The sequence below is a fragment of the Trachurus japonicus genome, chromosome 1 (assembly GCF_045865225.1).
Source record: "Trachurus japonicus isolate A0001 chromosome 1, Traja_1.0".
Classification (NCBI taxonomy): domain Eukaryota; kingdom Metazoa; phylum Chordata; class Actinopteri; order Carangiformes; family Carangidae; genus Trachurus; species Trachurus japonicus.
In genome coordinates, this window is record NC_140907.1 from 26,327,115 (window position 1) to 26,339,406 (window position 12,292).

The 12,292-nt window shown below is 41.9% G+C and overlaps 1 protein-coding gene across 8 annotated transcripts in view; it reads left to right on the plus strand.

The window, feature by feature from the left end:
• fat1a (FAT atypical cadherin 1a) overlaps positions 1-12,292 on the plus strand; it is a 75,107-nt gene that overhangs the window by 14,452 nt on the left and 48,363 nt on the right. For all 8 annotated transcript variants that reach the window (XR_015036197.1, XM_085782884.1, XM_085782853.1 and 5 more), the window contains exon 3: positions 4,054-4,368. Coding sequence is in view for 7 of the 8 variants with exons in the window: in XM_085782884.1 (XP_085639010.1) it covers positions 4,054-4,368 (315 nt within the window). In the remaining variant the exon portion in view is untranslated. The remainder of the gene's footprint in view (positions 1-4,053; positions 4,369-12,292) is intronic.

The following is a 12,292-nucleotide window of genomic DNA, read 5'->3' on the forward strand; positions in this document are numbered from 1 at the left end:
TCTTAAGTGCCATCTTTTCTAAAGCCAGCAGTTGACAGCCACTTTTCTGCCAGTATAGTGACTGTGTGTGGCGTGCACAGTGATGCATGAAGTGGAAATGGCTCACTGGCTCAATAGGCTGTAATTGTTTGCCCAAGATATTGAATACATGTTTTCTTTTCTTTTTCTATAATAGACATGGTTTTTGTGGGACACTATTATCTTAATGATCATCTAAGAGACCTGTCCTCATGCATTATGACCCAAGTGCCCTTCAACCAGGAACAGGAAGCAGAGTGAATCAGCAAATGATTATGTTTATCATAAGCCTATCTATTGCTAATAGATGACCCATTTAGACTGAAGGGGGGGAATATGGAACAACCTGACACTTGATAATATGCTCTTCAATAATGATATACTATAGGAGTTTTATGAATTTAAGTTTTATTTCACAAAGATAATACAGTACCACAAAACTAAAACTTGTGATGCTTTTTAAATGAATACAGAATCAAACACTTAGTGAAATATCTATATAGAATAGGCAGTCCAGTATAGTACAAAAAGAGTAGTTGTTGTCGCTAAAGGTTCAAAGACCTTTTTGACTTTGACTAATAACCCCCCTATCATATTGCACTGAAATGATGAAATTGATGCTTCAGGCAGTGGTGTCAAAACATATTTTCACTTCGGACTGTACCTTTAATCTGCGCATTTTCTAAATGTTTCAGACATTTGTACTACCAAGCTTAATGGCTTTGAGACTTAGATCTTGGCTACAGATATCTGGGAAATGTGGGATGATGTGATATTAAGTTGCTGGGTTGCAAAAAGCTCAGTTTAGGACCTTTTCTATTACAGTAGGCTCTACGTGGTGGTGGAATTTGAAGCATTTTGCCAGGCCTGTGGAAAGAGAAGAGGGGGGGCACTGAGAAAGTTTATGTAAGCATGTGAGCTAGAGGCCTGAGAAGGCTGAGGAATGTGGGGTAGGGGTGAGGGGAATTAACAAAGGTAGTTCAAAGCAAGTCCCCAACTCTTCTGCTGCAGGATGGACAAGGGCATTTGGGTAGATTTTGAAGGTTGAATGCAAATATCCAGAGTCAAGTCAAAAATGTGAAGATCCTAATCTTGCATTGATGGCATATACAGCATTTATCACACGGCTTTGTTTCACTGGACAACTAGTGTCAAGCAGTGACTAAACTATGTCTTTACTTGGACTCTGAGTCGTTTTAAAATAAATTCATTGTGTGTCCTCACACAATGTTGATTGAAGTGCACTTATATGTAAATTACCTGCTGGTCTTGATAGCTCAAAAATCCGTTGGCTGTCTGAAGATTCCACCTCACTGCCACTGTGCTCAAGTAACTTTGAAGAACAAAGCCAGAGGGAAAGAAAAGAGCAGGGGAAAAGTAGCGGAAAGCAAATCTGGCAGAGGCTGTTGCACAGTCTGTCTTTTTTTTTTTTTCTTTTCTTGTGGCCTTAGGGCAAGTTTTGCTTCTGCCTTACTGGGTAGGCTAGGTATATGGGATGGGTGTGGCAACTAAATTCTTCAGATTCATCTTTCATGTGCTTTGTTAGAAACTATTCACCCAAGGGCCAAGGCAGATACCTTTTCATTTTAGTCGCACTAAGGTCAAGTTGGTGTGTTTCTCCGTCCCCTTCAGAGATAAATGAACAAAAGCTCTCGAGTGTTGCAAGTTGGCATTCACTTGGTAAAAGTATGGATAGTAACATCCCCTATGCAGCCTCAGTTATGTTTGTATTGTCTGATAGACACAAGGTGAGCAACTGTGCAGAAAAAGCATGACCCTGGTGAAAGTGGATTTTTTTTTTCTGTTATGCTTGCATCTGCTGGTCAAACAGATGAGCACTGAAATATGGACATCTCCTTGGAAAAAGCACAAAATATTTGTCTTCTTTGTATGTAACTCCCTTTTAGCATCACTCCACACTTTACACCAACCTCACCTCAACTTCTTATTTGTCTCACGATATAATTCTCTTTCTATATGTGTCTTTAACATTAAACTCCATACTCCATACTTGCATTTCTTATCTGGGTTTAACATTTGCAGTGTCTTGCATACGATTTCTTCGAGAAGAGACCTTTATTGTCCACCTCAAGTTTTCAGCGTCAGTGTTGTCACAAGTTAGTCATTACCGTGTTACCCAAGTTCTAAATTGTTCTCTTAATCTTATTTTCGAATGTCTCCAAATGGTTGGTCATGTTTTTGTCCCATTATTTTGCTTAGACAGAGTCATCCAATTTGCGCTCTTGATATATTTAGCCTATGCTGTTTTTGCCATTGGACTTCTGGCTTTGGGGATCATCAGGGAGCTACCTATTTTCCCGTGCTTGAGTTCCCTTCTTATTACATGCCTCAAGATAAGTTGAAAAAGCTGTAATGATGACTAATGACAAGAGAGAATCCCAGGGCTGAAAACACAGCGACGCTTGAGTAAAGCAGGGCAAGAGAATAGATTAGCTGCAAACCCCCCTCCAACTCCCCTCCTGTGTAAAATGTGAGATTTTTGTGACAAGTCATTTGGCGTGTTATCTATCTCTTTTTCGGAGAAATCTTTCATTACCGAAGGCAAGAGGTTTGGCTGGTCTCAGTTACACTCCATCATCACAATTCATCAAGTTACAGTGCATGAACAAAGACAGCAGCAGCACAAAGATAGCCTATGTAAACTATTCAAACCTTTGAAATGTGTCCTTATGTGTATGGTTTCCTGGAGGCTCCTTATCTGGGCCAGCAGCGACTGGAAGTGTGCCATAGATTCAAAGCCATTGTAGGAAATTGGCCAACACCCATACCCGGTGATGATATGGGTGTGCTTAAACCATGATTCACGTTTATTAGTTTCAGATAACAATATAGTCATAGCCATAAATTTCAATTGCAGATATCAAAGTTATACAGCTATTGCAAATAACAGCTATGAGAGAGGCTGCTATTATACTGAAAAAGGTTGTCAATGTTTCCATTGTTGGGAAGATATCGGCATGTTTGTGTTTCCATCCACAGCCCCTTTATTTTATGCTCGTTAAAAGAATGGGACCTCACATGCGCAAGTTATCCAAATAACATTCTTTTGCTTGTTTATCATCAGCTCTGTCCTTGTTTTTTGCAACACTGTCTGAAGACCTTGCCCTTTGTTTCATCCCTACTCTTCTATCCACATATTCAATTCACTGAAGAGACATTCAGCATCATTCAGAAAGGCATGCACACAGATCCTCTCCCCCAAACAGAAATACCTAAATACCACTACTTGAACCTACACAAAAACACGCACACTTATCGCCTCCGCTTCAGTCCAAACCTACCTACAGTGCACCTGGTGAGTGCTCACAAGTGGGGTCGGATGGATATGAAAAGCACAAAAGCAAATCCTCTGTGCTAGCTAGTCTCAGCCATTTAGGGATCTCAACTAGTGTTGACAGATGCAGTAATTGCAGCATTACTTTAGGCAAGCAGGTCAATGACCAAGTAATTTACATGTCCAGCAGCACTGGATTGCTATTAAAACCAATTACATATATTTTTTGTGTCATTATTATGCACCATACAGATACTAATTATGCAAAACATTTCACTAGACTAACAAAGTTTCACCTTAAAAAAAGCAAAACATATTTAAAACTGTTTTAGACTGTATTTGCTCTCAGTGTTATATTTCCCCGTAGTTCTTCCAAACTGCTCAGTCTACCCATCCTCCACTGTTCCATTTAACCTTGGTCAACGTAGAGGACTCCCACGTTTCTGAAAGCTCTTTGTTTGCTCAGCTGAAGCCTATAGCCCCCACATGGCAGTAAAAAAAAAACTTCCCTACCAGTGAATGTAAACAGGGGAGGAGGCTGTTGTCAGTACTCTACCTTGACAAGTTTCAATCCTTACATCTGCTTTAATAAAAGCTTGTGTTCTCTTCATGGTCCGGTAATTATTTCACAGGTCACTGTTACTACAGGTAGTGATGTTACGCTCAGGGAATGTTGCAAAGGAAATGTTCCCTGACACGATGTAGACTAAAGAGTTTCTTTATGTCTTTTCATTTCTTAGGTGTTATCCGAACACAGGAACTGCTTGATCATGAGACAACATCTCACTACTGGCTCACAGTCTACGCCATGGATCGCGGCGTGGTGCCGCTCTCCGCCTTTGTCGAGGTCTACGTCGAAGTGCAGGATGTCAACGACAACGCGCCGCAAACCTCGGAGCCCGTCTACTACCCCTCTGTTATGGAGAACTCTCCTAAAGACGTGTCAATCATCAAGATAAATGCAGTGGATCCAGATGACAAGGGCAGCGATAAACTCACCTACAGGATCACGAGCGGCAACCCCCAGGGTTTCTTTGCCATTAACACCAAGACAGGTAAGATTGCTGTAGCTGCGATTGCAGTTCATGTCACTGTAAATTGCCTCTTCAGAGTCTTGAGCTTGTGTTGTGTTCCAGGACAGATGCCAACCTTGAATATGGCTGCTCGCTTGAGAGTGTACAGTTTATCTAACAAAGTCCAAAGGAGTAAATATTAACAAAAACAAGCTTATTGAGGCATCCTATAACACTACTGTCACATCTCGTGATATCCATGAAAGGGAAAACCATGAGATTTATGTCAACAACCAGGGATCAGTTGAGATATCCTCACTGATTGATGGATTTAAATGATGGGCAAATTTAGGTCAAATTGCTCATATACTGTATCCTCTTTACCTAAAGACAGTGCCTACTTTAAAGGTCATAAATGAGGCAAACAAAAGGATTGTCCTCCATATTAAATTATCCTCTGAGACTGGAGGCGAGGTTTATACTCTGTAGTGTATGGCTGACGCAGTGGTGGGCTTCTGTGAGGTTCCTGTTTCCTTTCTTGTGAGAAGGAAGAGCAGTGTTAACATAATATTTTAACCCAGGACAGGAGTGGGTTGAGCCTACAGGGGTTTTTCCACTCAAACACTCTAAAGCGTGCTCTCATATGCGTACTCTGGAAATGGTGTGATGATTAATATTTCATTGGGTTCTTTTAAAGTTGCTGGAGCAGGCTATGTTTAGTTAAATAGCAGAAAAAAATAAGTGTAATGCAAAGTGAAGCTCCATGTACCGACAGAGGTAGTTTGTAAACCTACAGATTTATTCTCGTCTAATTCTAGGCTCAGGATTTGACCGTGATTGTGCCTCAAGTTTTGAGTGCTTAAGTGCACTTGACTGATGATGCATTATCAAAACATAAAAGAAATCAAGGACATGAGTCGATTTGAATTTAAACGACTCGACGATCATAGATCACAGGGACAAAATGAGATCCTTAAACTCTGTATCTTCCTCTTGAAGTTCCAATTACTCAGATTGTTTTTCTTTCTTACCTAGTGCACACACCGGTCTCTTATTGCTTTGAATGCAAGTGCTCATTAAACTGCAATGAGGAGAGGGTAGTGAAGCAGTTGCTCCAATTTGTCCTCCCTGACGTGTGTGTGTGGTCCTGTTTCCCAAGGTAGTCACATCAACAAACTGGAGTTATTTTTGTTGGGAGTGGCAATGTGAATTTTCTGACCAAATAAGGATTCGTCATGTAGTGTGGCTCTCCAACAAGCCTCCAAGTAACGCTGGGCTATCCCCAATGGACAGGAAGAGAAAGAAAAATGAATAATAAAGAAAAAAGGGGAAACTTTAGGTATGCGGACACACAAGGTTGTTGTTTTGTCTGCAGGCATGACAGGATCGTCGTATGCATGCTGATAACAAGCCTGGGATTCTGGAGAGGAAAAAAAACTGGGAAATGGAATATTTATACACAGAGCAGTCATATTTAACACTGTTTTAATGAGCTGTGGAGAAAATACCACAACTCAACATATATTCTTGTTATTTTTTAGGCTTTCTGTGACCAAGCAACCTTTGATAATATGGCAACAGAGCTGGAAATCACTGTTTACACTGAAGCAGCTGCTCTCAAACTGCACGGCCTTGCATTTTGGTATTTCACTTTGCTACAGGACTGCATATTTATCTCATACCCCACAAAAGGACGGCCTTCTCTGTTGATTTATTTTATTTTTGTCAAGTTTTCCGTCGTAAACGTGCATGGTAAAGTCACAGCACATAAGTCATTCAGCACTTGAATAAAGTCGTCTTAGCCCGTATATCTGAAGTAAATATTTCCTACACCGAGGATTTATGAAGCTTATGGCCAAGTCGACTATGGGCACAACCTCTTTACAGGAGAATGTAGCTGTACCTTTACATGGTTCTTTTTTCATACAAGTCAGAACGGTTCTCTGAAAAAAATAAGAGCTCAGAGGACACTGAAGCATGTGGATAAGACCTATCCATGCATATCAAAGCATGTTAAAACTTTTATGAGTGGGACACCGGAGCCCCTCGCGTCAGGTTCAACAACGGGTGGGTTTGGACAATGAAAACTTCATTAAATCACTGCTTTGACTCTTGAGGTTGTTTTTCCAGCGTCTTTGTTTTTGAAATGTGAAGGTAGAGAGGGAGCTGGGGAGAGAAGACAGAGAGTCGAGTGCGGCCGACTGCAGGACGGATGATTTATGAAGAGGCCCAGTTAAAACAGCAACAACATTCATAATTAGACAGTTGTTTTAGAGAGAGCTGAGAATGATTACAAATGAGTTTTATTTATGTAAATCTGTGGTTCCAAACAAGGTCAAAACAGGCCTGATATCTATCCACATTATCAACTCAATATGACATTTGCCCGCATATTACAGGTTTTTGAAAATGTTTAAATTTACAACATGCGAGTCTCTGTAATTACATGTTCTAAAATTGCATTGGAAGCGCAGGCCGTGTTTTGGCCTATCTACAAAGCTCGGCAAAGGGGTGGGAAAAGGGAAAAGACGTTAAGGCCTGTGTTTTGTGTGTGGGTTTTGGAACTTCATAGGCATGTGTCCCAAGCTAACTAGCTAGCCTTCTATCACGGGCTACGGCCTTGTGCTGCTTTCCAAGTAACCTGTCAAGCTTCAAACGCATACGAAGGCTTTGCTTGACGCCTTGGGTGGTGTCGGCCGGCCTTTTTTCTGCACAGACCCACCGAGGCTAGCTAAAGCCCAGGATGAAAGGCTTAGGCCAACTATATTTCTGCCAAGTAAACAAGTCCTGCTGTTTTGACTGTTCTGACTTAGGTTTGTCATTAAAGTGCAAGGCCAGCTCTTCTCTCTCTAGCAGACACTATAGCAATCCCAATGTCTTGAGACCTCAGAATGAAACGGCTTGATACAGACGAGCTTTTGAGGGGATTGGGAAAGAGAGAGGAAAGAAAAAAAAGAAAAGGCAGAGTCGTACGTGGTGGAAATCGTGCCAGTCAGCTGGATATGAATTATGTGTTGTAAATCAGTGTATTTGAATAATGCTGCTCAGGAACCAGTGCTCCGTTTGTCAAGTGGCATGCATCTCATCCCACCCACAGACATGACCACAGTTGTTTCAGGCTCCGCGATGCGCCTTCATTTGGCGGCTAAGGAGAATTGCATTTCCTGGATAAAGACTCGTGCTGCTTGGTGCCACTGGCTCACAGCAGGATATGAGACTGTATGTGCTGTGCCGTGTAAAACATCCCATGGTTGCATTGCAGAGTGGCCGAAAGGTTGTTTATTGCTTAGGTGTAAATTTAGAAAAGAAATTAAAAAAAAGAAAAACATGGGTTTGTTCACACACACACACACACACACAGCTCTTGAGACAGTCAGCCTACTAGCTGTCTAGTTTTATTTTCTCTTCATAAAAGAGTTGTCAGCACTCGGAGCCAGTTCATCTGAGGTTGTTGACATGAGTTGCCCACCTTTTCTGTGGGAGAGTGAGCTGTGTTTGTTACCCAGTGAATCACTCTCTCTCTTTCTCTCTCTCTCTTCTCTGAAATGCCTCCACTGTGCTATGACTTAGTGGACTTTGAACATCTCTCTTATGCCAGAACATGCAAGAGTTAGGAGAGGGCAACCAAGCAGAACATGCTGTCAGAACACACACACACACACACACACACACACACAGAAAGAGAGAGAGAGAGAGGAGAGGGGAAGTTTTCATATCTTAGCCAAGGAGAGCAAAGATCACTGTGATAGCTATCTTATCTTGCCGTGTGCTCATTAATCTACTTCCTGCTGTACCTATTCTACTTCTCCATTTATAGTATTAGTACTTTATAAGGCTGCTGTAATTGCCCTATTGTCCATTGACTTTTTTTTGAAGTGAATTATCATCTATGTCCATGTTGACCTGACACATGAGATTTCTGCTTGGTGCGCATAAAGCCTGTTGAAAACTCCACCCTATAATAACGGTGCCTATCTGTATTCGTCACCAGACAATGGTTACGGTCAGAGCTGACAAGAACATGCCTTTAATAAGATTTGGCTGCCTATACATGATTGTATTTGCCCTTAAATGGTAGGTTTCATTCCAGTGGTTAAACCCAAATGAAGACAGATACACCCGAGTGAATTCTTACACTGTGTCGAACAATTTTAGCCTGTCCTTTTTTTTGCCTCAAGGAAAAGTCATTGTCATCAATTGAAAGGAAGAAAAAGTCATTGTTATCAATAGAAAAGGAGCGCCGCGGCTAATGCTTTGGCGAGCTCCAATACTTTTGAGAGGTTTTTATGTGCATTTGTCATCTCCGGGGGTTGAATGAAAAGGTAAGGAAAAAAAAACAGCAACCGGAATTTGCAGCTGTGAATCAACCACTGTTCATGGGGCTCATATCAACTTTCCGTAACGCCTTCCCTGTTTGGAAGAGAAAACATACACACACACAGACACAGACACACACACACACACACACTGCTGTTATCAGTGATTTACAAAAGCCCCAACAACTGTCAGGGGAAGTGAGATAGGAAACGGATAGTTCCAACAACTTCTTGATGTTTCCGGTGATTCAGGGGTCGAGTAATTGTCGCAGCTCTCCAAAGAAGCCAAGAGCAAAACGGGGAAAATGAAAAGTTGCTCGTTTCCCCCCCCTAAAACTACAAACAGTGGTCATGGTGGCGGTCAGGCTAAGATTCGGTTCAAGCGCAGTATCTGTGAACCAAATTTAACCTGAAACTTTTATGCCAGAATTTTTTTTTTTAATGTGGCATTGGTTCTCTTTTCAGAGGGTAAAGCGGGCCACAACATGAAAAAACACAGCTCTGATTTATTCAGTGCAGAGTGAAGCTGGACAAATGAATGTACCAATGCCAAACCATTTGTGCCAGGTGACCAGCTGCATGGTTCAAAAGCAAACCATCCAACCATCTGTGTCATCCACACAGACCAAGTTCGACTTTTTAATGAGGCCCTTGACTGGTTGATCTGGTCATATTATATATATATATTTTTTACTATTGAAGACACATCTCTTCCAAAGAAGCCGAGGCCGAGCGAAGGTAATGGAAGGCTAACGTGCAGTCAGACAGCAGAGCAGATTAAACACTTACTATCACCGCACATTGATGCTAAAATGTGCCGTGTTTTAGTTTGGACACCTTTTCGCTTTAAATGTTCCTTCTCAACGGTTAATGTGGCAATGCTCCAAGACACCTCTGTTTAATGGACCAGACTGTGCTTGTTGGTGCACATCCGAATGCGATTAGGGCGTTCGCTCCTACTCAAGTGAACCACACAAGTAAGCACCGCTGATGTGGAAGGTGTGAAAGTGCAACGGGGAAAGAAAACCAACAGTGCGATGCTACAATTGGTAGACTTGTGTACAAATTTGAAGGAAGCAAATACATTTCGATGTATTTGTATTTAATGGAATACAGTTTAAGTAGGCATGGGAGGAGGTGTTTTAGATTTCAGTTGCTTTTTTAAAAATATATACAATTATTGCATTTAATGTGAGCGCAGTGCAATTCATCCATGTGTGCCCTAAGTGTGCCCAGGGCGAGATGGTAAACAGCTGTAAAAAGTTTATAATAAGCGTCAAACTAACTGCTAACAGCCAGGCAGTGGCACGCTGCTGTCACTTGGTCAGAACAGCTCCATATTTCTTTCTATTTTCTGTACCACTTACCCCTTCCTAACATTTTGAGGTTGTACCATCATTTCATTAAGAGAAGAGTGTCTCGGCGAGTGAGTCCTCCTGTCATCACGACTGTGATAAATTGATTTTTGCCACAAAATGTATTCACCATTTTAAATGCCGGTGTCACCACCAGGCACAATCCCCGTCCACTAAGTCTGTCAGAAAGCTACATTCTGACAGACTCTGCTGAAGGACCTCACCAGTCGTGATCCAGAATTATTTTTACAGTCGCTGGCAGAGGGCGAACAGTCTAATTGGCCCTCTCAGATTTATCCTGAAGACAAGGCACTTACAACGGGACTTATCTGATTTTACATGTCCATGGATGTGACAGTTGCCAAATAATGAGTGTGAAATCTGCCAAATTCCACGCGTTAGACTAGAAAATCATTAAATCCGACTCTTTTCTCATGCAACCACATCATAAGAAATACCCGCAGTGTATATGAGAACCAAATCATCCATCAGCAACATCAACATCTGTGATATTCCTGTAATGCCGTGTCTTGAATACCTCCCAGATTGTATGTGTACTTAACACAATTTACAGAGGTCAAAGCTACCAGTGGGCACCGTGGTGCCTCAGCTGCTCCACGGCTTCCAAACATCCCATCCATTTACACAACACCACATAACATTCACTTTCACGAGCACTCGGGAAGCGGAATCCCCTATAGCCCCAACTCTTCCATGACATGTTTGTCTTTGCAGATTACAAATAAACCTCGCAGCTGCGAGGTGCTGAGATATCTCGATCCTAATGTAAACAGCCCCCTCCTCCTAAATGCCTCTTCACTCATTTTAACAAAGTATATATGAATGTGTTTGCATTAGCTAATGTGGCCTCTCTTTGTTGCATTTATCAAATTCTACTTGTTTGTTTGGATGACAGGACAGGTTACTCCTTGGACTAGACAATCTTTTTTTAAATGGTATGCCAGGCACTGCTTTCCCTCTCGGTAAAAGAGAGCAGTCAGAAGCTGATGTTCAGCAGCATTTCATAAAGAAGGCACAAACAGCTACTTGAATGTAAGAATCCCTTCTTAAACTCCCACGGTCCTCTTGGATTTTGATGCCCCACAGTTTGCTTTCGACAGTATCGATGGCACCATGAGCAGAGAAAACAAGCACTGTTCGCACTGCTTGTGAGGAAGACACTTAGATCATAATCAAGCTGAGAATATCCCTGTGGTTGTTTTGGTATGAAAACTTTCCTTACTTTCCTCATTCAACTAAAGTGCTGATATAATGAAGTGTCATGGCTCACTGTTGGAACTCAGTAATTTCAAAAACTGCACAGCGAGTCAAAACCGCTGCAGACACCCAGCGCATAACATGACCCGATTGTCTGGAGTCGCAGCTAAATGTGTGTTGCAGAAATATGCGTGCCCCCTCTCAAGACTGCTAATCACAGCATTAATGCCTGGGTATGAACAAGCCCAACAATGTCCTAGACTCCTCGGGCTCCCTCCAGGCCTCCATTTTGGAGCAGTGGCTGTAGGACTCAAGGACATGGTTGAGAGTGCCGCTGCTGCTTTGCTGTTGTTTTTCTCCCCCTCTCAAAACAGCATGGCTATAATTACTGTCGGCCCAGCTCAGCCCACGCCTGAGGATGGCTTTTGTGTGTGTGTGCGTATATGTGTGTGTGTGTGTGCGTATATGTGTGTGTTGTGACGAAAACTGTGGTTTGGAAGTGCAGACTTCTTTGGTGAGCTCTGGCTTACCAACCAATCATTTTACAGTTCCTTAACGTTTAGGTAGCGATGGTGAGGTATGCACCTTCATTGACTGGAACACTAATGCCAGCAGAGTCTTACATAAAAAAAATATGGTTCCTGGTGAGCATGCAGCCTTGTAGGGTGAGTTTAAATAGATTTTTTTTTCTTGCATGTTTAGGTTTTGGCTTTTTTTTTTTCTTTTTTTTTTAGCTTTTCTGAAAGTAATATCAGTGCTGGGACATTAGAGTGGGAGGCAAGGCCCGTGGTTAGAGATCTGGCAGAGAGCTGGTAGCGCGTCGGACAGAAATGGAACAGAAGCAAACAAAAGCAGTTTAATCCACAACACCACATGCATCGAAATAACTTTTAATCGTCCACAGATGCAGATGCAACACTTTCTTTTTTGCATTTTCAAATGTTTTTCATCTTATACCTCTTTAGGTTTCGTGCTTCATCAAAACACTGAAACTTTAAGAATGTTGAAAGAAACACTGAAACTGAGCCCGTGGTTCAAACCATTTCACCATGAGGCCATGCCCCGAAACCGCTTTGC